The sequence below is a fragment of the Schizosaccharomyces osmophilus genome, chromosome 1 (assembly GCF_027921745.1).
Source record: "Schizosaccharomyces osmophilus chromosome 1, complete sequence".
NCBI lineage: Eukaryota > Fungi > Ascomycota > Schizosaccharomycetes > Schizosaccharomycetales > Schizosaccharomycetaceae > Schizosaccharomyces > Schizosaccharomyces osmophilus.
This window is the reverse complement of record NC_079238.1, coordinates 87,459-110,482: the sequence shown is the minus strand read 5'-3', so window position 1 is coordinate 110,482 and position 23,024 is coordinate 87,459. Positions and strand designations below refer to the sequence as shown.

Sequence of the window (23,024 nt, the reverse complement as noted above, 5' to 3'; positions counted from 1 at the left end):
AAATAAAAGGGAATATTAATTAAAAGCTATCATCATAAGAAGGAACCAGCAACCCACATATCATCTTTTGTAATTCATGCAGTATACCTTGCAACCTTTGAATGTCATAAATATATAGAGAAGGAAAAATGGAGCCAATTCCAATATTCTATTTGCACCAATAGTTTCTATTTCATAGGAATCCAACCCTAATAGGAGTTTTCCCCGTAACAACACTCCAAAAGAGAGAATCCATACCTAATCCCAAACGATCACAAACTGCACGCTGCAAGCGGAAAGATTTCCAATAATACAGCAATTATTATAGAGAAACCAATTACGTCAACAAAATTAAAGGAGAAAAGAAATGTAATTTACATAAACACAATCAAGACTGCATATTGTAGCCATGTCCCCAAGCAGTAGCGCCATCTATAATGACACAAAATGAAAATCCAACGGCAACACTTAAAATACAGTAACTATATGCCCTTTTCGTTGGCATAGTATGAAGTTCATTCAAAAATGTAGATAAAGTGGTTAAGCAACCACAAAATCCATTTTGAATTCCGTAGATGACACTTCTGGAAACCGGGCTGCAGTGTGTGATAAGAGGAAGCATATACATAATAGCAATGATTAGAGTACCCAATAAATTTGCAATCAGTGTTCCATATGGCATATAGTATTTTGGAGAGTTAAACCAGCGAGAAAGGTACAGCCGCAAGACTGCACCAAACGGCGAAAAAATTAAGCTAAAACCAATACCTCGATGTGTAATATCTTTTGTGTAAGCCGTGTAAAGAGAGCTCCCCAAAAAAAAACCAACCGCCAAGAGAAAGATTATCCCTCTTACGAATAAGTGAGTGTTCATTGGGATTGCTCGAGCAAATGAAAACTCGCCAATCTTCCAATACGTTGTTGACCTTCCCAATTGTTTTCCAAATAATAACCCAGAAAATGCCATTGATATTGTTAACGTAAACGTGGAAACAACGGCCAAAAACGAGTCTCCTCGTCCTCTAGGTATAAAAGGTCCCAGATTAGCCATAGCCGTAAACATCTCCAACATCCATGAAGAAAAAGTAGTCAAAGAACCACAAAATCCTGTTGTGATTGCTAGTAGCAGTGCTGCATTGTGTTTGGGTCGAGGAAAAAAGACGGTTTCCGTCTGTGCAAAACCCATTATTATACATCCAATGACTTGAGCCCAAACGATACCATTAAATGGGGTATTAGGGTATGTATTCAATGAGGCTAAACCAAGTCGAGCTAGGCTGCCCAACATGGACGTGATACAAAAGTAAGACTCTGTAAGAAGCATCCCTTTCTATGCATCAAATAACTTAAATAGAAACTTTATAGTAACTAAAATAACCAAATTGGGTAAAGTAATGCAATATATCAAAAAAAATTCAGTATCGCAATATCGATCGTAAATGCCAGCAGAAGCACAAGGAATTTTGTTTATTTTTTCTATATTTATTTTATGTAGTCTTTGAGGCGGCAAAAAGCCAAAAATGTGTATTTACTACACACCTACAATCCGAATCAACAGTTGTTTGTGAAAACCAAGAAACAGCGAACTCTACCTGCGGTTGGGATGGAAATTTTGACCAAACAGTGTAACATATTCGTGAAGAAGTAGAGACTTATGCATTAACGAAGATATACTAAAAAGAAACAAACCTTTTTTTAAAGAGTGAACTGTCGTTATAGCTCGCATAGTATTAGGCTTAATAAGGACGGATGCATTGCGTACAGGGCACCTTTTTTTTCTTTAATGGTTTAAATCAGGTGCAACACAATTATCATCTTGTATCGTTTCCAAGTAAATTTCATATTCAAAAGTTTTCAGTGCATTTTCCAGATATTCGTAAGAACAGAATCCCCATAATTAACGAGCAACCTGAAACAGTACACGAGATTATTTTTAACCTTCTATCTATTTAATCTCCCATTCCCTGCAAGGTAGAGAATGGGCTAGTTTGAGTTTGCTCCTTTATGAAGTTAACTAATTCCGGAATACCTTGGCATTTTCCCAAACTCTACACCCTTATCAATTCCTGTCTCTTTCTAAACTATATGAAATGTCATTGTCTTACAAATTTCACTTCGACTGACATTGTTGTTTGATATGAATGATAAGGGCAAACATTTTCCATTTGGGCTTTACACCATGAACAATAACCAGCAAAGGAACAGTGAATAAGGAGTAAGACGAAGGCGGAAAAGAAAACTCTACACTATCTCGTTATGTCTGTAGAAGTTGTCATACAAGAAAAGTTCTAGTTACCTTTCGCAATGGTATTACTTCCACCATTCATTTAGAACTTTTAAGGAATGAGTTAAAGAAAAATTTCATGACAACTGATAACTTTCGATGTTGTACAAAGTGTTTGATTCAATATGCTCGAGTTTGAATTATCCTCCAACTTAAAGCGCGTTGGACTTAATATATTTGGGGGCATTGGTGCCAGCATATACTGCATTCGATCCAAGACGGTCCTCTATCCGCAACAATTCATTATACTTGGCTAGTCGTTCCGATCGGCACGGTGCTCCGGACTTCATCTGACCAGCTTCTAAGCCGATTGTTAAATGGGAAATAAAAACATCGTCAGTTTCGCCAGAGCGGTGCGAGACCATCAGACCCCAGCCGGCTTTCTTTGCCATATTGGCAGCATGAATGGTTTCCGATAACGAGCCAATTTGGTTGATCTTTACCAGAAGAGCATTCGCACATTTCTCTTGAATGGCTTTTGATAGTCTCTTTGTATTTGTCACTGTCAAATCATCTGCCACGATTTGTACTTTGGTGTTGCTCGATATAAACGAAAATGCCTCCCAGTCTTCCTCCGAAAAAGGATCCTCAATATTTACAATCTTGTATTTTTCAATCAGCTGGTTGTATTTTTGGTAAAGTTTTTTGTAATCAAGTTGATTCGCAGGATTCGGCTTTGCGCTCTTAAAATCCAAATCATAAATCTTTCCATCGTATAGTTCTGAGGCAGCAACATCAAAACCAATTCTCACCTTTCCTTCGTATCCGCCCTTTACGATTGCCTCGCTAATCAAATCTAATGCCTCTTCTGCGGTTGCTAAATCAGGAGCAATTCCTCCTTCATCTCCTACGTTTCCTGTCGAAGCACCGTACTTTTGCTTGGCCAGCGATTTCAGACTATGGTAAACTTCACTGCACCAACGAAGTCCCTCCGAAAAAGTGGGAACTTTAATTGGCATTACCATTTTTTCTTGAAAGGCAAGATCTCCACCGGCATGTGTTCCACCGTTCAAGACGTTAAACGAAGGCACTGGAAGGCAGTTACTTGCTTTTGAACCAGCCAGTTCGGCTATGTGTTTGTACAAGGGAATCTTTAAATAGGCAGATGCAGCACGAGCTACTGCCATTGAAATGCCAACAATACTATTTGCTCCCAGCTTGGACTTATCTTCTGTGCCATCTAAATCTATCATGAACTTGTCGACTTTTCCTTGGTCCGTAATGTCAATTCCTGACTTTACTAGGGCAGGTCCAAGCACCTTGTTAACATTCTCTACAGCCTTCAAAACACCTTTGCCTCCCCATTTTTGTTTGTCTCCATCACGAAGCTCTTTTGCTTCCCATTTCCCGGTGGATGCTCCCGAAGGTACCAGTGCTGGGAACATTCCTAACTCTGTGGTAAGCTCGATTTCAATGGTCGGGCTTCCTCTCCTCTTGAATCATAAATGCTTCTAGCGTAAACATTTTGGATTGTCGACATCGCTATTACTAAATAGGAAGAGTCCTTGTCTGATATAATATGAAAAATTGACTAGATAAAAGTAAAAAACTGATTATAGAATTCAAAATATATGGATATCCCAATCTTTTATTTGTCGTTCGTCAAGTGACGCAAATCGTTTTATCAACATTGCTGCATGACCGGAGGCAACGAAAATATATCATTGGCATAATTTTTTCTTTTATTCAAACAGTTAGCGTATCCATAATGAAGGGATTCATAAAACTGTTTGTTTACAAGATGATCAATGGTAGGAATGCAGTGATTTCATACATCAACAAATAGTAAAATAGAAGGTGGCAAGCTGAGCACTTAGTACCTGAGAAAACTATATAGATATAAATATCAATCCAAATGAATTCGAGTACCTATCGTAACAGTTCTCGCTGAAAGAAACACTGCATAATAAATCGAGGACAAAGCCTGAATTGTAAAAGTACGAAGTTTATCTTGCAAGTGTCTTTTTGGAGTTTTGCTATCAGAGCCTATAGTCATCCTTCAAAATGCGACAAAAATAGGATCATAATGTCTACCAACTTTGAGTTTTTCTGCTTTTGTATGTTTTAAATTTTCAGAAGAAATGGTTGTAAACAATTACTGGATGGATACAACTAGCGACTTTAAAAAGCGAGGAGGGATATTCGTCTCATCTTCATAGTTTTATAATTTTGAATTATAAATGTTACCAATAGAAATAAAGAAAGCTGCGATCAATTCTTCCATTTCCCTTATAAGGGTATCGCTATGTAAACCTTTAATTGGTATAAGCATATACAAAATTTTCATTGTCCTGGCTCATTGCTACTGGTAATAAGACCCAGTAGCTGTAATCTAATCTATTGCAGTATCAATATGACAGCGATAAGAAAGTCTGTTGGATGAAGATTTGCTCATATTATTATCTAGGAGAAAGGCCATTTTGAGCCTGTCGTAATACTATGTGTAGGATGAATGAAAATTACTTATTTGTGAAGATTCTTCTCCTTTCCTTTTATAATTAAGTCTAATATATGCAGGTATTGTTATTTTAGATTTGTACTACCTCAGGTGATTTTATATTAACTCAAAATGAATAGGAATCTGAATCAGACATCGAAAAGAAAAGTTCGGAAACCGAGCCGTCCGTTGAAGTCGTAGCCGAGCAATTGGAAGAATATAAACATGGCGTGAAACGAAAACTAAAGTCGAGGCATCTCAGTATGATGGCTTTGGCTGGTATCATCGGTCCTGGATTGCTTGTTGGATCGGGCGGTGCACTCGCAAATGGAGGTCCTGCGTCTCTTTTAATTGGATTTTCTGGTGTTGGGATCATAGCATTTAGTGTAATGCAGTCATTAGGAGAAATCACCACCATGTATCCAACTGGAGGAGCTTTCACAGAACTTTCAGACCGAATGGTCGATAAAGCATTTGGGGTCGTCGTCGGCTGGTACTATTTTATCAACTGGGTAGCCGTTTTGTCCAATGAATACAACACATTAACAAGTATATTTTTATTCTGGAGTGATAAAGTGCCAGTTTGGGGCTATTTTCTCCTCTTTTGGGTTTTTTTCCTTTCATTTCAACTTTTAGGGGTAGAGGCATTTGGCGAAGCAGAATTTTGGCTTGCTCTAATAAAACTGTTGGGACTTGTCGCCTACTTTATGTTTTCCATCATTTATGCGGCAGGAGGCCTGGTACATCAGAAGGGCGCATTGGGCTTTCGGTATTGGCACAACCCTGGCCCATTTGTGCACGGATTTAGAGGAGTTGCATCCGTTTTTACATACTGCTCTTCCTTTTATTCTGGATGTGAATCCGTTGGCGTAGCTGCCACAGAAACAAAGAACCCTCAAGTCGCAGTACCCCGTGCTATCCGGCAAGTATTTTGGCGAATTCTTTTCGTTTATGTTGGATCTGCATTTTTCTTTGGACTTACTTGTCCTTCCAATTCACCAGAGTTGTCTGGTGGTTCTAGTGGTACTCTAAAAAGTCCCATGACAATAGCAATCCAAATTGCGGGCTGGGAAGGAGGTGGTCATTTAATCAACGCTTTTATTTTTATAACAAGCCTTTCTAGTGTAAACAGTTCTATTTACATTGGGTCACGTACAATCCTCTTTATGGCTCGTGAACGAAAAGCACCTCGCATATTGGGTAGAGTAAATAAGCGAGGCGTACCTATCTATGCCGTTGTTTTTACCAATCTATTTGGCGCCCTATCATTGATGAACGTCAGCACCGGAGCACAAAAAGCCTATAACTATATTGTAAATTTGAGCGGTGTTTCAACCTTCCTGGTTTGGGGATCTATCTCATTTATTCATATCCGGTTTCGACGTGCATGGAAAGTACAAGGACACCATACTGACGAGCTGTTATACAAATCGTTTTTGTTTCCATGGAATGCTTATTTTGGTTTAGCAGCTACTGTTTTTTTGGCACTAATTCAAGGTTGGACCTCACTAAGTCCATTTAATGCAGCTAGTTTCGTTGATTCGTATATTTTGTTGCCACTTTTTCCTATTATTTATTTTACGTACAAATTCTTTGCGAAGACACGGTTTTGGAGACTTTCTGAAATTGACCTCGGAACAAACCGCTCAGATCCAAGCTCTCAGCTAGATTCTTGGATGGCAGACGATGAAAAGAGCATGAAATAAATAAGCTCCCATCCGGGGAAGAAAATAGAAGGCCGAAAACTAAGCTGTCTTGTATATACTTATCTAAACTTTATGAAGCTAATGATTATCGAACCGAGTTATTGATGAAGGTAGGTAATAATAAAAGGAATTAATTACAATGCTGTTGACCTATTTGTGCGAGTACGCTGTATGATCTTTATAACAATACGATATCATCAAACAGTTACTCATAACCCACTTTATTTCTCGAAGAAAAGCTTTTTGTTTCATTACTAGAACTCTATTTTAAATAAATCCCTAACCCAAAACAATGAAGGGAATTCACGGGATGATCTAGAAAAGAACAACATTTCCACTTTCTATACAACAAATGATCATCCTCTTCTAACTGTATAACATAGTATAAATAGGAATCGATATTTATAATTCATTATAGCCTTTCTCCATGCCTAATACTTTCGGCAACGCGACTTATAATCAACCTAAAGCCGAATGGTTATGGCCTAGGAGGACCATTTCTGAAACACTAAACCTATTTCGTGAATCGACAGTATGATATTGATATATCTACCGCCGCGCATGACTGTTACTAATGAAGTAACAATAAACAAAAAAATCGAAGCTGAATTGATCGTCCCAAGACGAACTTCATTCTTAATGAAAAGCGTATGAATGAAAGAAATAAAGGTTATAACATTTCTTTTTTTTTTAAAGTGAATAAGACTGCATATGCAGGCAAATGTGCATAAACTCCTGATGTACCGAAAGCGGTCTTAATTACACCGGGTTAAAAACTATCCAGTACTATTTGGAAATTTTCTACCTAAAAAATACCAAATTTTTTCAATTTGCATTTGTAATTCCTGAAAAGGATTTCTGGGTTTTGTTTACATGATGGGATGTGACATTATTTATGGTTTCAGTTCAAACCACTTTTGCTTACAAGTTGTTTGCGGAAAATGTTAACAGAAAGATTAGAACAGAACAATAGTACCTGTATACTTGTAGCACTCTTCTGAAAAGGCATGGTAAAAGTCAATTTGACGAAGACGTCCTATACTTATTATGAACGCTTATATACATTACCCGCATTTTTGTACCCTTATTGGTACTTATCAATTGTTTTTACGACGGTAGAGATATCTTTGGCAAAACTCTTTTCTAGCAAATTAGTTTCAGTAATAGACCTCGAATTGACGTATTTCTAGGATTTATTCATCCTAAAGCTACAAACAAAGTGTTGAAAGAGCCTCAATGAAGAGACGGATCTAAATACTTTCTATGAATTTCTTCACGTAGAGGATTCAAGTAAAGTGGAAGCGTAATTTCTCCCCTCCGTGATGTAAGTACAGCATCACATGCATATTACGGACGGAACCAGTATTCTTCCCTTTCCATTTACGTCTTCTAGCCACTACCATCGTAATAATATATAGTCAGTTCTTGAGCGTTTTAGAGGAAACAAGTGAAATTTCAAATATGGCTTTCGGTACTGTCTACGGTTCTGTCAAATCCCCTCGTGTTGGTTTGGTCCTTAGTACAGCTGCGATGCTGGGCTTGGGTGTAGAGAATGCTTCAAATACGTTACCTGGTTCTTTTCCTAAACATTTGGCTGATAAATTTCCCATACAAAAAATTCCTGTTTTCGTGGGTGCTGACGGGACTAGTCTATGGCAATCTATTTCCATCGCTAGTTACTTTGCGAGCTTTGACCCAGTGGGAACGGTAGGCGGTGCTAATGCACTTGCCAGGGCAGAAGTCTTGTTATGGGCTTGTTTCTTCAATCAGGAGTTTTATGATGCTTGTATTCCCTGGGTAGCTGGCAGAATGCGCTCCATTCCGTATGATCCGAAGACTGAGGAGAATTCTAAGAAAAAGACATTTTCTGTCCTTACAGTGTTTGAGCGTCAAGTAAAAGACAAGGAGTTTCTTGTTGGAGAAGATCCAACGGTTGCAGATGCTGCCGCTGTGGCCCACTTGTACTTTATATTGTCATCTGTTATGACCAAAGATGATTTAGCAAAGTTTCCAGAAACTCAACGATACTACAAGAATGCTTATCCGAAGGTAAAGTTCGATCAACTCTGTGGTCCCTTACAGCTTTTAAGTGAACCAGTTCCTATCCCTAAAGCACCACCAAGTCCGATTTTAAGTAAGCGGGAGTAATCGCTGAACTGATGAAACTACCAAAATCTATGATGCAATGATAATGATTTAGACAATGATATTTCTTTTTCTATATGAAATGGATTTGTATTGTACTACGTCTTACTGCCAAAAACCAGATATCCTAAAATACACCTTAAGGATAAGCTCTAAAAAGTACAGGGAATTTGTCTAAGAGGTAAAAGCGATAATCGGACGTTATGACAAAGGTCTAAACTAGTGCACAATAGTGCATCAGAAATGCAATAATACATGTCCTTCTTTTGCAGGCTTCAATACATTTTTTTCAATCAACTTGCGACTATTGTGATCTATAAATGTTTTAACAAACTGTTAGAATCTATCTAGAATTAATAAAAACAGAATATTTGTTAGTACAAGAACTACTCTCAGTCTGTTTATTTCTGTGTTTTTATTTTATTTTAATTTATTTATTATTATTATTGGTGTTGCTTGTTTCCTATAAGTAATCAATCCTATTCCTTCTTATCTCCATAGATACAGATCTTAAAAATCTGATCTACAAGGACCACCAGTTGGCACTCCTCGCATAAGTCCTATGCTTCAAAAAAAACTCGTTTTTGCTTCCATGTCGAAATCATAGATACTTCTTTATATAATTTGGTAGTTTTTATATGTAAAGAAAAGGATCTTCGGATAGAACTGTGTTAATCTGCTTTCATTTGGAATTTAGAGCCATAAAGCATACAAGTTTGCATTCTTAGGGTATAAACCAAGCAATTTTCCATGTCTCCTTCTATTTTTAATGACAAGTTTCAACATCATTTGTCACGAGAAGCCAGAGCTCGTGGAAAAGGACCCTTTCAAATGTTGGATCGCATAAAGTGCAACACAGATATCGATTTAATATCGTTTTCTGGTGGGATTCCCCATCCTAGTAAATTTGCTCTTCGAAGGCTTTCAGTGCGTTTCCCAGAGCTCGGCTGCTTTCATGAGGGCGCCGGAAATAGTTACCCTAAAGAAGCTGATGTCTCATATGACTTAGGAAGAGATGAGAATGAAAATGGGTTAGATTTTGAGGGAGCTTTACAATATGGACAATGCCAAGGTATTCCAGAGCTAGTCAACTTCATAAAGGAGCATGTCAAACTAGCCCATTCTCCACCTTACAAGGAATGGGAAATTAAATTGACGAACGGAAACACAATCGGTCTCGAATACTGTCTGAGGCTACTTATTAACTATGGAGATCCCGTTCTTATAGAGAAATATACATACCCTGCTGCTATAACTGCAATGTCTCCTCTTGGGGTAAATTTCATTTCGATTGACATGGATGGAGAGGGCATGCTTCCCGAAAGCTTACAAGAAATTATGGAAAATTGGGACCCTTCAAAAGGGTCACGTCCTCGTATATTGTATACGATTCCAACTGGCCAAAACCCAACTGGCAGCACTTTATCCATTGATCGGAGAAAAAAAATCATGGTATTAGCTCAAAAATACGACATCATCATTATTGAAGATGAGCCGTATTACTTTTTGCAAATGGACAGTTATAATGGAAGTACTTTGGAAGAAGGAAACCAAAAGCAAGATAGTATGCAAAACTCTACTGTTTTGTCCTCGTTCGTAAAGAAACTAGTACCATCCTTTTTGAAACTTGACGTGGAAGGTCGGGTTTTGCGAATTGATTCTTTTTCAAAACTGATTGCTCCAGGAAGCCGATTAGGATGGATTACTGGTAACCAACTTTTCATTGACCGCATTACACGAGCTGCGGAGGTATCGACGGAAAGCCCTTCAGGTATCTCTCAAGTCACTTTGTTTGCCATCTTAAATCATTGGAAACAAGAAGGATTCTTCCTGTGGTTGCAAGAGTTACAACGTACTTACACTATCCGCCGAAATGCTTTGCTTGAATCCGCAAATAAACACCTTCCAAAAAGTATATGCTCTTATAAAGCTCCAAAGGCTGGTCTGTTCTTATGGGTTGAGATTAATAAAGATCGTTATCTTTTTGACAGTAAAAACAAGTCTGTTTCTGATATTGAATTGGAAATCTTCGAGGCACTTTTGCAAAAGGGAGTGAAACCCATTTGTGGACAGTTATTTATGGCTTATCCCGATAAAAACGATCAAATTTTTTTTCGGTTTGCCTATTCCATTGCCCCTGTTGATAAATTTGAAATGGGACTGCAAAGGTTCGCTTCAACTCTAAAAGACTATTTTAAATTTGATGAAAAAGAATTACAAGCTATATCATAGTAATACGTACATGATAAGAGTTTGTTTGCGCGAGATGATTTTTTTATAATTTAGACTCGATGATGAAGGTTTGTTTTGGATGTAGACTGATTCGACATTTTACTAATAGTTGTTTAAAATTTTTATTTCGGTTCATCTCATAGAGTAGAAAATGGTTGATTGTTCCGAATTGATAGATCTCATGTGATTGCAAATACCAGCAAGCTTTAGCCCAAGAGTCGACGGCAGACTTTAAGTTTTGTATAAATAATTTTTTTTTTTATTTTGGTACTCTAGCATTTGCTCGTATAGTTTGTACAGCATATGTATTTACAAACGAATCTCAGTCTCGCTAACTTTAGCCATTCATACAAATTATATAATGAAAAGCACTTAGCCAAGTTATTGAGGTGCTAATGTATTACTACTTGATTTTTCTTATAAGTTGAGACATCGAGACATGTCACGTTACTGATAAAACAACCAAAACACAGTTCTCTACTTAGTTTAAAGTGCTTTGGTAAGTAAAGCAAATAAAACAAAGTATCAGATGCACAGACTGTATCGTGTTTGATTGTTGATTCTATAAGACATTTGCTCTCAAAAGCTTGCGTAGTCAAAATTTCCATTTATTGTAAGTTAAGATATCAACATCATTTTCTTTGATTATTCAATTATTTTTTTCTTAAAGAACCAAATCGGAAATACCCCATTATAAAAGAGTCGACTATTTATTTATCTGAGAAAACAATGTACTAACCACAAAACATATTAAAAATGAACTTGCAATACGAAAAATATTAGAAAATTGTATTATTAAGGATGTGAAGTGAAAGATTAGAAAAATAAAGCAAAGCATAAGCATAAGCATAAGTAAAAGCAAAAGATATTGTGAATCATGTATGTTAAAAAAACTAGTGTCTGTGAAAAAAAAATTCGAGAATTCATTTCCGTAAGTCCTTGGCCCGTTCTTTGGAGTTTGGATCGTAAAAAGGTTTTTCGCCATGAACGCCGATTCTTACAAAGTGACGCGTCTGAGGATAATGATCGTAAGTAGCTGAATGAGCAATAATGATTCTGTTATCCCAAGCTGCAACACCATATGGAGACCACCGTACACGGAGGGTACTTGCCGAAAGGGTTGAGAGAAGTTGAAACAAATAACCAAGAACAGCATCTGATTCCGCACGTGGAATTCCGACAATGTATCTTGTAAAACCAGGGTTAACATATAGTGCTTTCCATCCGGTCACTGGGTGTGTGCGCACAACAGGATGGGCAGTCTCAATACCTTCTCTTCGCAAGTTTAAGCCAAGCTCTTTCTTTGCATCTGCTTGTTGTACACCTGAATGAACTGCTGTGAGTCCTTCCAAATAACGCTTCAATGGGTCGGAAAGAGCTTCATAAGCTGCGTATCCAGAAACAAAAATAGTATCCCCTCCATATTTAGGAACGGTTAATCCCCGAAAGAATGTTGTGGCAAGTGGCTGTTTTTCGTAACTCACGTCCGAATGAAATCTCTCTAAACTCGTACGGTTGTCTTCAATGTCAAAAGCAGAGTATCGATCCGAGTAAACCACATGAAAGTCAGACTTGGCAGGATCATTAGGACGAGCATTTGCGCCATGTACGTGCGTTACGCCATAATAACGACCAAGTTGCTGAAATTGATCATTGGTCATCTCCCTCTGGTCTGGAAAATATACAACACCTCGTTCTGCAATGAGCCTTGCGAGTTCATTCTTTTGTTCTTCATCCAGTTGATTGAGTCGAATTCCATGTAGAACTGTGCCAAGGTCACGAGAAAGATGCTCTACCTTGGAAACATCACGAAGTAAATTAGTAAAGCTAGGGTTAGCCAACAGTCCTTTGTCCTTGAATTCTATATCCCTCAAAGTTTGGTCGTGCGATTTAGGATAGGAGGGTAACACGTCGGCGAATTTGTAATCTTTGGGAAGGACAAACCGCTTAAGGCCTCTTCCATCTAGATCAAGCTCAGTGTAAGTCTCTTCTTGCTTCTCCTCTGTTGTATCATTATATCCATTAAAGATTGCTCGTGAAAATTCAGAAGAATTACTACCCGACGCTTCACTATTTAAACGCAAATGCTGAACATCGTCGGAGAGCGAAACAGTCGCAGCTGGGGTGGAAAGTGTGCTTGTCATTAGGTACAGTCTGTCTTATGGCTATGGATAAAGATTCTTGCTGTGCATCTGCGAGTATTTATATACCTGAACCGGATGAGATATCCTTTATTCATTTTCTAAAGTTTGTAGGCAATTGCGAAGAATTGCTAATCCTTGGCCTTATATTCGTCTAGATTTGCTATATTCGCAAAGTTACCATTGAAGGGCACAACGTAAGACGAATGGTCGCAATAACAATCCACCACCCCGTCATACGTCGTTTTATATTATTCAACATTCGTTGAAGTAACAATACTAAAGAGTATACGTTAATCTACGAAAGGGAGAAACCGAGTTCGCGAAAAAGTACTATAAATTTGTTTTTAACGACTAAAGTTGTAAAACCATCCACTAAAAGTATGATGCAAGGAGACACCTTTCTGCTATCTCAAAGTTTGCCTTGCTTGAGAACTACGCATGATCAAGTTCATAAACACTTTATATTTCAATAATTTTTAAAATTCTGGTACTGTAACTATCATGCACTGGGAGTGTATAATCATTAGTGCAATTGAACGGTTATTTACATTTTACGCTATGTTTACTAGTATATCTAGAAAATTGAAAGATTCTCATAACAGCTTTTCTCTACCTCAAGTAGGTAAATAATAAAAAATAACGGGATATTACTTTTAAATAGCTATACTCTACATCACACATAATTATTTTGCCGACATTTGCTTTCCTTGATTCAGGCAACTCCATATCAGTAAGCTACGCATAGTAGATGCCTAAGAAAGTAACGTTTTTTCTTTTCTAACTTGTAAATAATGATATATTATTTAAGGAACTAACAAAATTTTTGAACAAACTAAATATAGAAAAGAGAAAATAGGATTAGAAATTATCTACCAAACTTCCAATTTAATCTTCAACGACAGGAACTAAGCCTGTCTCGCTGACATACAAAGTCCAATAATTGACCAGATCACGGAGTATATCTGGCCTCTCCTCAGAAAGGTCCTTGGATTCAGCACAATCTTCTTTTACGTTGTAAAGCCTCCATTTCGAATCACCACCTCGCCCGCTCTTATACTTTTGAGTTACAACAGAAAAGGCGTTTGATTTGGGAACGTAAATGGCCTTCCAAGGTCCACGTCTTACTGCGCGCTGGCCAAATAATTCCCATCCAGTAAAGTCTACTTCTTCATCATAGACAGGTTCCCCGTTAGCAAGATGATTTACCCAAGATTTCCCTCTCAATGGTAAAACATCCCTTTCATTGTATCGAGGATATGGGTGTCGAATGCCCGCTAGCTCAAGGACAGTTGGAGTGATATCCATAACTGTAGTAAAGTCATGCGAGATGCCTCCTGGGTTCTTAATGATTGGAGGGAATCGAACAATAAGTGGACAACGGATTCCACCTTCTGAAATGTAAAATTTGCTATCTTTTGAAGGAGCCGTGGCAGCCAACGCCCATCTTGGGCCGTACCATACGAATGAGTTTCTATTTCCTAGATTATCAAATGTGTTATTATATCTTTGACGAATGAGGTCAGAAACTTTCTCTCCATTTAAAAGTTTATTCTCAAGAATAGCACCTTCAGCACCATTGTCCGACATAAACAAAACAAATGTGTTGTCGTATTCTCCTTTTTCCTTTAAATATTGAATCACGTTTCCAACATTCCGATCGAGTTGTTCGACCATTGCTGCGTAAACTTCCATCGTCCTTGAACTAGTTTTTTGTTCTTCTTCACTCATATCTGACCACTGTTTTTCTTCATCGGTAGATACTTCTGCTGGAGGACCGTCTGTTGTGCTGTTATAGACTCCAAGCGTCTCCTGCTTTGCTAGCCTGGATAACCGCAAAGCATCTGGGCCTTTATTATATTTCCCTTTGTACTTTTCGATGAGATGACGAGGTGCTTGTAGAGGCCAGTGAGGAGCGGTAAATGGAAGGTACGCAAAGAAAGGTTTATCTTTGTCTTTTCTATAATGTTCATCAAGATAATTTATGAGCTTGGAAGCGAAATAATCTGAAGAATAGAAATCTTCAGGGAGCTCTTTATCTGCGTCGACGAATTCGCTTCCAGACATATAGAGAGGGGGAAGTAATTTCTTTAGTTCATCTGAACTCTCTTTGTAATTTTCATCTGAAGGTTTGTAATCTTTAAAATGATGGCCAGCACCAGGGAGTAAGGAAAATACTTTTTCAAATCCACGAGCTGAAGGAGAAGTTTCTTTGGTTAATCCCAAGTGCCATTTTCCGGAAATTATGGTATCATATTTTTCCTTCAAAATCTCAGGCAAAGCTGCTACCCGCCAGTTCAAATAGCCTTCGTATCCAGGATAGCCATCCCATTGATGGATCCGTGATGCAAACTCTGCCATTTGACCCAGACCGGCAAGATGGTTGTCGGTTCCAGACAAGAGCATAGACCTTGTCGGTGAACAAGCTGATGCTGTATGAAAGTCAGTAAAGCGAAGGCCCTCCTTGGCCAAGGCGTCTAAATTGGGTGTGTTGATTTCTGATCCAAACGCTCCAACATCTGACCAACCCAAGTCATCTGCAACAATAATGAGAAAGTTTGGAGATTTTGTCATGTTGTCTGCTAAAAAGGAAAATTGAAAGTTCAAAAAAAAGGAAAGAAACAAAAAGAAGGATCAAGTTAAGCGGTACCTTTTGTTTACAAGGATCTCTGCGTGTTCTACTGCTGAGTGAGTCGCCTGGTGGAATATATAGCACTAAAAAGATGCGCTTATCTACTGATTAGAAAAAAGAACATCACAAATTTCTTCTTCAAGTTGCACAATTTTCGTTTCGAATTGCTTCATGTTTTGTTACTTTGCTTTGTTTACAATTTGTAATACGGAGTACTTGGTAGGAGAATATTTGTACGGAACAACATAAGGTTATAGAGGGATGAGTTGCTTACTTTCTTCTGACAAAATAGCTTCCCTGTAGAGGTTAAAGGAGAAAGTTGGGTTTTTTAAATTTGTTTTTCGAGGTAATGTGCATGTTATTAAAATAGATTGACGGAAATGAATTCAAGGTAAACAAAAACCTCGGCAAAGAGATCTGAAAACTTTATAAACAGAGCTGTTTTCAAAGAAACAGAGTCACTCCCATTTATTGATGGGCGAGGACCTTTGCTATGGCTAATAAACGTTAACAAAGCAAGTAAGAATTTCCGCTTGCAATCTATAATAAGTTCGATTACCGCAATGAAGCTTGCCTACTCTCAGATTAGTTTATGGTAGCAGGCAACATGGGAATCCGAGATGCTGTGGGCCTATCCTTTTTAAATATGATTAATCACCATTTTATTACTTTTACTTGCTTTGCTTCCTTCAAAGGGTCCTCTTGCTCCTTTCATTCTGGTGAGCTTCCTATTGCCAAGCTAATACAATGTCTACTAAAAGAGTACTACTCATAGGTAGGTACTAAAGCAAGAATAATTTACTTGCATTATTAGAAATGTCGCATCGTTCATTTGGTTTCCTCCCCGCTCTTACTACTTTCTTATTTTTAAAGGCCAACTACTAATTTTTCGTTTCACATGCACCGAAATGAAGTTCGAACGTTTTCACTATGGCGGCGTAACAATAGTTCAGCTAAGGTAAAAGCATTAAAAGATTAAGACATGATAAAAATGGGAAGTTCTTCTGCCATCCCTTACATTACTAGTGTTGCTTTCGATCACAGCTGTGATTAATTAAGACTCATCAAGCCTTGAAACTTCAGCAATAAACTAAAATGACACATCTCATGACTTGTTTACTTATTAACGAATGGAAACGCAGACGACTAAAGTAGAGTAAGGATGTATATGATAACGTTAAAGGAGATAATGCATTTTACGGTTTTTTTTTTAATGGCTCGCAAACAAACAAAATGAATCATTTTCCAATTCATAAAGGTTTTTTCTTTCGCACGCACAGAAGAAAGCTGCATTTGAGCAAGAAAGCCCAAATTCATAGGAAAAGAAAGAGATTAAAGTGTAAAAGTTTAGGTCTGTTTATGAATGAAAAGCGAGAATAGACAACCAAAACTTGCTGAAGAGACAGCAAAACCTTCACAAAAGGTTTAGGTAGATTCTGCCAGCGATTAAGAAATAGAGATGCAATAATTAGAAGCTATGGGCCCTACAAGTTTGGACGATTATGCAAAGTAATTTATTGCAAACAATTTTATTACCACACTGCCAGTTCAAGAGTCTAAAGAGCAAGTTGTATATTGAAAATAAATTCGAAGTATCGTGCTTTTGTTTACTTAGGGGATCGAATGTCTAAAGGAAGATAGTAGTCCACTCTAAAAATGAGAATAAGGCTGCAAGGAATAAACACTTTTTACAGAAATCACCTACATAATAGCTAATATGGATTGAAAACAGATTTATACACTCTAAGGGATCGAAAACTAAATCAAATATCCATGTTGTAGGATTTGAAGCTTTCCCAGGTTGACACAGCCGCTGATGAAAGTTTCCTTCAACGGAGTTGTTTCTTACTCTTGGTTATTTTTAATATATTTATATTAATTAGTAGATATTTAGGACAACTTTACCAACGTGTTGCTGACTCTGTTGGTAGTTGTAGGCTTCCTTAAGTTGGTCAAAGGGGAATACCTTATCAACGACTGGATGAATGTCATTCTCCTCAATGCAAGCAATCATATCTGCGAACATATTTACAGGACCGACATAAATACCGCGAATATGGATATTTTTGTTGAGTAATTGCACAATTACAGAGGTAAGATCAGAACTACCACCTTGTTTAGCTACGAATCCTATAGAGCTGATGACTCCACCAACAATTGCAGCCTCTAAAGATTGACCCATGGTCTTTTCACCGCCAACTTCAACGACGTGATGATAACCAACACCGTTGGTGGCTTCCAAAGTGGGCTTGGCCCAATCAGGGTTCTTTTTATAATTGACCAAATATCTAGCGCCCAACTTCTTGGCAATTTGTAGCTTTTCATCTGAAGAAGAAATGACGGTGGCACGAGCACCAGCTGCGACAGCGAACTGGAGTGCAAAAATGGAAACACCACCAGTGCCTTGGATCAAGACATTTTGACCAGGCTTCAACTGATGCTCCTTGGATCCAAACAAAGCGTTCCATGCGGTCACGGCGGCACAAGGTAAAGTGGATGCCTCTTCATAGCTTAAATTCTTAGGGGCATGAACCAATATACGAGCAGGGAAGACACCAACTTGACGGAACGTACCATCATGAGTGCCACCTAATGCTCCATACAAACCATGTTTAGTCGGTCCTCCGTCAATATAATCAGTAAAAAAATTGCCGATTACGGTATCCCCAGGCTTAAATCCTTCAACGTCATCGCCAACCTTTTCAATAATGCCTACTCCATCAGACCCAGGAACCACTGGTATGTTATAAGCTTGGGGATATTCACCCTTGGCTATAGTCAGATCCCTATAGTTGAGCGAAGCAGCCTTTAGTTTTACTCGAACTTCGTTAGGCTTAAGAGCTTCAATTTGTTCGACTTCTTCAGCTTTTAATTGTTCAAATCCGCTCTTTTTGTCTCTAATAACATATTGCAACGGCATATTTTAGGTGCAGAATCTTTGAGACTCTGCTATGTACGTCCTGTTTATTTATTTCGTAAATACAAATGACGTTATAAAACATTCAGACTAAGTTATGATGATATGTAAGCATTCGCCTGATTTGTAGGGCAAAAACTCTTATTCTATTGACATCCGTGGTCTCTGATCAGCGAACATCATGTCCATTCGCCTACGACTACTTTTTTTGTTTAGGTTCTAAATTCAAACCGTCAAAGTCGTATATGTAAACAGGGCGCCTCACTCACAGAAAACATAATACTTTCACCCTATTCATCAGAAATTTATAAATTTTTTTCTCTCAGCTGCGACTTTTACGTCTCGAATTGTTTCATATGTTTGCCACCTCTTATTGTAAGGCACGATGAAAGGATCACTGATAGTGAGTAAAGGAGCCGTGCAATTTCGCCTTGTTCGGTATATGTTTTTGTAAACGAACAGTAGAACTATAGTTGATTACAGGAATCTTACGATTCGCGTTGTGTAAGCTTTGTTCTCTATTTTTGATATAACAGACAGTTATCCAGGAGCCGTTTTAGAAAACGAAAAAGAGCTATTCGAATGATTTTTTCTTCAATATTTGTTGTTGAAACTTTGAATATAAGATTGTGATTATTTTGGTATTCCTTTAAGTAGCAATTGACCTTTGCGATCATTGACTGCAAATTAATGATATTGACTTGTAGTGTCATAATCCATACACGATAGTACTAAAGTCTTCATACAATTCCAGATTGCGGTAGAAAAAATACAAAAGAATCCCTTTATTACAATTTGTAAACAACGGAAGTTTATAACGAAGAAACAAAAAAGAAATTTATCAGAAGGAACAATGCTATCTATTTTAGAAATTTGTATACCTCTAGTTGAACGTTCAAATCATTAGATTAGAAGATTTGACTGATCTAGCTAAATAAATTGTCCTTACAACTTACCTAGCGGACCAGATTCCTGGAACCTATTACTATTCATTCTAATAGTACTTCAAGTATCCAATTTTGTATAATTCCTTTTTAAATTTGTATATTAATTTCTACTCAAGAATAAAAATAAGGATAAAGATGAGGATGAGGATGAAAGCGTAGCTAAATATATTTACCCGTAGAAAGCTTCATTTACAAATTTAAAGAAAGATTTACAGAAAAAAAAAAGTTACAAAATAGTAAGATTTACAAAGGTTCAAGATTGCAAAGTTGCGGGTTAATTATTATATTTGTCTGAGAATGCTAAGTTTACGAATTATAAAAATACAATAAGCAACCATTAAAAAGGATCAAAATAAAATAGAACTATAAGTTTACGGCTTCCAAATGTTTACATATTTTGCCAGCAAAACTCAGGCAAATAAAACATTTTTGATGAGTAGCAGCCGTAAACCGGTGTCAATCAAGAGATATGTTTTGTTGCTTGTTTCGTTCGTGACGAATTATGACGGGTAGTTTTTTATTATGTTATACTAATCATTTTCTTAGTAGATATTCCAACTATGTTTCTAAGTCTAAAATGATTGCATTGAGTAGATTTATGTTCCAGGGTAGATTGAAATGACCATGAATTAATGCAGAGGTCGTAGTGACGTATTTTAATAGAACATAGTAATACTTTCCGTTATTATGCAAATGCAACTTTAATTAATAGTTAACTCGTTAGGGTTGACCTCTTTAGCAGCTTTAGCATTTTTCAAGCAAGTCCAAAAGTCATCATCCTTATCATCGAGAACTTGCTTCTCCAACTTTCCTAATGCCATATTCGTCATGGAAAGATCATCAAACATGCACTGCCCTGTCTCCGATACTATTTGTACCTCGTACACAGCTTTTTTGAATACTTTGTATGGAACAAGCGTTTCAGAAAAAAAAGGCTCCTGTTTTCATGCCATTTAAAATAAAAAGGGCCATACTAACTAGTGGTACCCAACAGCACTTTCTTGGTATTGTTTAAGGTCATTTTACTCACAAGTGAAGTTTGTAGGCCGAATCAATTGCTGAAATTTATATCAAAAATTGTTTATTTGCCCATCTCAAATCAATCCGAAACTTGGTAAATTGCCCACATTACACATTACCTGAGGTGACCGAAATCTAACATCATCCAAATCGTAAGAGTAGGTACAGAAGAAAAACTAGAAGCGAAATATGGAGACCAGCATATCAAGAGTCAATTTCCAGTTACTAATGTGGAAATTTGACGACGCTAGTCCGAAAACACAAATTTTTTTAAAGATAAAAATCATAAAATCATGTTTAACTTAGGTTATCGTCCATTTCTTTTATAAAATTATACAGTGCATTCACTCCAAACTTTTGAGACCATTCCTCAAAAGTTATATATTTCCTCAAGAGCATAGAAGTTTCTGTAACGAACAAACCGTCATGAATGCCCTTGTTTTCGATCATTATCCTTTCAGGAAACTTTTTACCTAGCGATGAGTTTTCGAGGCACCATTCCAAAATACTGTCTCTTAAAATCTCGTCCTTACCAACCACTATCAAAAAGTTGCCTTTTTTAAAAGGTGGAAGTTCTGACCAAAAATCATCAGAATTCAAGTTTATATTCGTCAGAGGCAGGGAGTATAATTTCTCATTTCGTCGCGTATATGCTTTTCCAAATCTTTGCAAATTTTCAAAGGTAATCACATCTTTATCAGCGTTACTTATATAGGACTTTATTTTTTTGGCACTGGTCAAATCCAACCAAGGCGAAACTAACGCTACACCATGAGGCCAGACTACTTTGCTTGTTTTGGACCTTTCGCTTAATTGGTGAAGTAATGACAACGAGAGATAACCACCAGCAGAATCACCGACTAGAAGTATTTTCTTGTATCCAAGGGAAACCAACTTGTCATAAACATTAAAGCATTCTAAAGTTGGTGTTGGATAGGTCGTTCCTTCAGGTACCAAAGAATAATCAATAAGCAATATAGAAGGAGGCTTTGATGTTTTTTTTGAAGCAAAGTATACATATTACTAAACGCAAAAACCTGAACCGGTGAAATAGAATGGCACAACATTCCGCCATGAAGATAGACAATAACGGAGTCCTCTTTACCCATTTCTTGAGGATGTTTAGCAAGCCATGCGGAATCGGGGATATTTTTTTCAGTATCTTTTCGAGTGAATACTTCTCCATAGCTAGGAAGACTTTTAGAAGGATTGAATTTGTTCTCCTTTTTTTCTAGTATACCAAACAAACTCTTTCCCCCATCGATGTATTTAAAATCTTTCAACGTCGCCCCACTACTTAGATGCGTATAGCTCATAGCAAACAAATTCAGAGAAAAGCTTTTTTGAAATGCTTCTTGTTCTCGAAATCTTGTCCCCACGGTTACATACAAAATAGCTGTCCAAATCCATACAAACGGAAGGGTAATCAACCGCAAAAAGAATGGAAAAGACATCATTTTGATATAAAAGTTTAAGCTAAAAAAATGTTCTTTAGTGGTTTATATAGCAAAAGATTTTTTTCGCTAGTTATGCAGACCTTACGTAACAGATTTTGAACGCTTGCAATCGTGAGTTATAAGACCTGTAGAGCACTTCATCTAATAAATAGCAGATGTAAACAGACTAATACTTACTTATGTTTGTCAGTAGCAGTTTTATACGAGACTTTTCTCGGTCCTCCAAGCGGTAAGAAGTACTCTATTCGACAAAAAATTTCAGTAATTAAAAGGTCGTTGCCTATTATTCATCCACCGGAGTAATTTAGAAAATGGTTCCATCCGTTCGTTCAAGTGAAAAAGTGTGTCTGTGTAGTAGTCGTGAAATATTCCAGTCTTAGTACGGTTAAGGTGTCAAATGCAAATTCGAATAGTAGACTAGAATCAACTTTAAATTTGATTAATGAAGATTTGTAACCTAGAATTATTCATCAACACTTGAAACTGTTGCTGGAAAATCGATTGATGGGAACATAGGAGATCAGCTCTTCACGTTGATGGGTTTCGGTTGAAAGACGCTTTCTTGCTTTGATTTTAGTTCCACTGAAAACCGTTTTTTTGCTTTATATACATCTGTTAACTGAAAATGACTACTTTAGTTCAGACAAAAGTGGATGAAACTACCCCATAAGGAATGCCTTGCTTTTGTCATCATTTGTCGGCTTTTTACCTCTTTGTTTCAAAAAGCGAACAAATCGGCACAATGTTAAGATACACCAGATGTTCGAGCGAAAAAAAAACCGGTCCTTTCCTTTGTTTCTCAACAGCATTGAAACGATTACCACACAATCGGAAACTCTTATAAGAGTGAGACCGCTTGTTTTTATTTTTCTTTCTATCTCCTGTTTATTACCGTAAGTCCCGCTCTTTTATTCGTTTTGTTTGAACATCTATTGTCCGAGTCGAATAGCGATTACAAGTCGTACACAAACCCCTCCGCGACGGATCTAAAAATGCAATGTATCTTTGATGAAGTTTTGATTCTTCTTGTCATCTCCACATTGTTCGTGACTCTTCATCTTGGACCAAAGCGATAGCCAATTTTGGGACAATGGAAAATTTCGTAGCGAAGAATGGGACCTTGAACA

At 37.4% G+C, this 23,024-nt stretch overlaps 11 protein-coding genes across 11 annotated transcripts; 4 read left to right on the top strand and 7 right to left on the bottom strand.

The window, feature by feature from the left end:
• Positions 1 to 367: 367 nt before the first annotated feature.
• On the bottom strand, positions 368 to 1,267 carry fex2 (plasma membrane fluoride export channel Fex2; the record flags this gene model as incomplete). Its single annotated transcript, XM_056178849.1, has 1 exon — positions 368 to 1,267. One exon carries the CDS (start codon positions 1,265 to 1,267, stop codon positions 368 to 370), a length of 900 nt encoding a protein of 299 aa, XP_056036996.1.
• Positions 1,268 to 2,415: 1,148 nt separating this feature from the next.
• On the bottom strand, positions 2,416 to 3,648 carry eno102 (enolase; the record flags this gene model as incomplete). The annotated part of the gene is made up of 1 exon (XM_056178848.1): positions 2,416 to 3,648. One exon carries the CDS (start codon positions 3,646 to 3,648, stop codon positions 2,416 to 2,418), a length of 1,233 nt encoding a protein of 410 aa, XP_056036713.1.
• Positions 3,649 to 4,774: 1,126 nt separating this feature from the next.
• agp3 (plasma membrane leucine transmembrane transporter Agp3) lies at positions 4,775 to 6,406 on the top strand (the record flags this gene model as incomplete). The annotated part of the gene is made up of 2 exons (XM_056178847.1): positions 4,775 to 4,780; positions 4,841 to 6,406. 2 exons carry the CDS (start codon positions 4,775 to 4,777, stop codon positions 6,404 to 6,406), a joined length of 1,572 nt encoding a protein of 523 aa, XP_056036714.1.
• Positions 6,407 to 7,867: 1,461 nt separating this feature from the next.
• Positions 7,868 to 8,554, top strand: SOMG_00047 (elongation factor 1-gamma; the record flags this gene model as incomplete). Its single annotated transcript, XM_056178846.1, has 1 exon — positions 7,868 to 8,554. The coding sequence occupies one exon, from the start codon at positions 7,868 to 7,870 to the stop codon at positions 8,552 to 8,554; it is 687 nt and encodes a 228-aa protein (XP_056035268.1).
• Positions 8,555 to 9,301: 747 nt separating this feature from the next.
• On the top strand, positions 9,302 to 10,783 carry SOMG_00046 (aromatic aminotransferase; the record flags this gene model as incomplete). Its single annotated transcript, XM_056178845.1, has 1 exon — positions 9,302 to 10,783. One exon carries the CDS (start codon positions 9,302 to 9,304, stop codon positions 10,781 to 10,783), a length of 1,482 nt encoding a protein of 493 aa, XP_056035272.1.
• A 923-nt stretch (positions 10,784 to 11,706) lies between these two features.
• SOMG_00045 (sulfonate/alpha-ketoglutarate dioxygenase) lies at positions 11,707 to 12,927 on the bottom strand (the record flags this gene model as incomplete). Its single annotated transcript, XM_056178844.1, has 1 exon — positions 11,707 to 12,927. The coding sequence occupies one exon, from the start codon at positions 12,925 to 12,927 to the stop codon at positions 11,707 to 11,709; it is 1,221 nt and encodes a 406-aa protein (XP_056036692.1).
• An 885-nt stretch (positions 12,928 to 13,812) lies between these two features.
• SOMG_00044 (arylsulfatase) lies at positions 13,813 to 15,498 on the bottom strand (the record flags this gene model as incomplete). The annotated part of the gene is made up of 1 exon (XM_056178843.1): positions 13,813 to 15,498. One exon carries the CDS (start codon positions 15,496 to 15,498, stop codon positions 13,813 to 13,815), a length of 1,686 nt encoding a protein of 561 aa, XP_056036693.1.
• A 1,937-nt stretch (positions 15,499 to 17,435) lies between these two features.
• SOMG_00043 (alcohol dehydrogenase) lies at positions 17,436 to 18,476 on the bottom strand (the record flags this gene model as incomplete). The annotated part of the gene is made up of 1 exon (XM_056178842.1): positions 17,436 to 18,476. The coding sequence occupies one exon, from the start codon at positions 18,474 to 18,476 to the stop codon at positions 17,436 to 17,438; it is 1,041 nt and encodes a 346-aa protein (XP_056037184.1).
• A 1,645-nt stretch (positions 18,477 to 20,121) lies between these two features.
• On the bottom strand, positions 20,122 to 20,441 carry SOMG_00042 (SNO4 protein-like; the record flags this gene model as incomplete). Its single annotated transcript, XM_056178841.1, has 2 exons — positions 20,122 to 20,288; positions 20,399 to 20,441. 2 exons carry the CDS (start codon positions 20,439 to 20,441, stop codon positions 20,122 to 20,124), a joined length of 210 nt encoding a protein of 69 aa, XP_056036699.1.
• A 296-nt stretch (positions 20,442 to 20,737) lies between these two features.
• say1 (ER sterol deacetylase Say1) lies at positions 20,738 to 21,897 on the bottom strand (the record flags this gene model as incomplete). The annotated part of the gene is made up of 2 exons (XM_056178840.1): positions 20,738 to 21,427; positions 21,478 to 21,897. 2 exons carry the CDS (start codon positions 21,895 to 21,897, stop codon positions 20,738 to 20,740), a joined length of 1,110 nt encoding a protein of 369 aa, XP_056036696.1.
• A 673-nt stretch (positions 21,898 to 22,570) lies between these two features.
• Positions 22,571 to 22,741, top strand: SOMG_00040 (uncharacterized protein; the record flags this gene model as incomplete). The annotated part of the gene is made up of 1 exon (XM_056178839.1): positions 22,571 to 22,741. The coding sequence occupies one exon, from the start codon at positions 22,571 to 22,573 to the stop codon at positions 22,739 to 22,741; it is 171 nt and encodes a 56-aa protein (XP_056036697.1).
• Between the last annotated feature and the right edge of the window lie 283 nt (positions 22,742 to 23,024).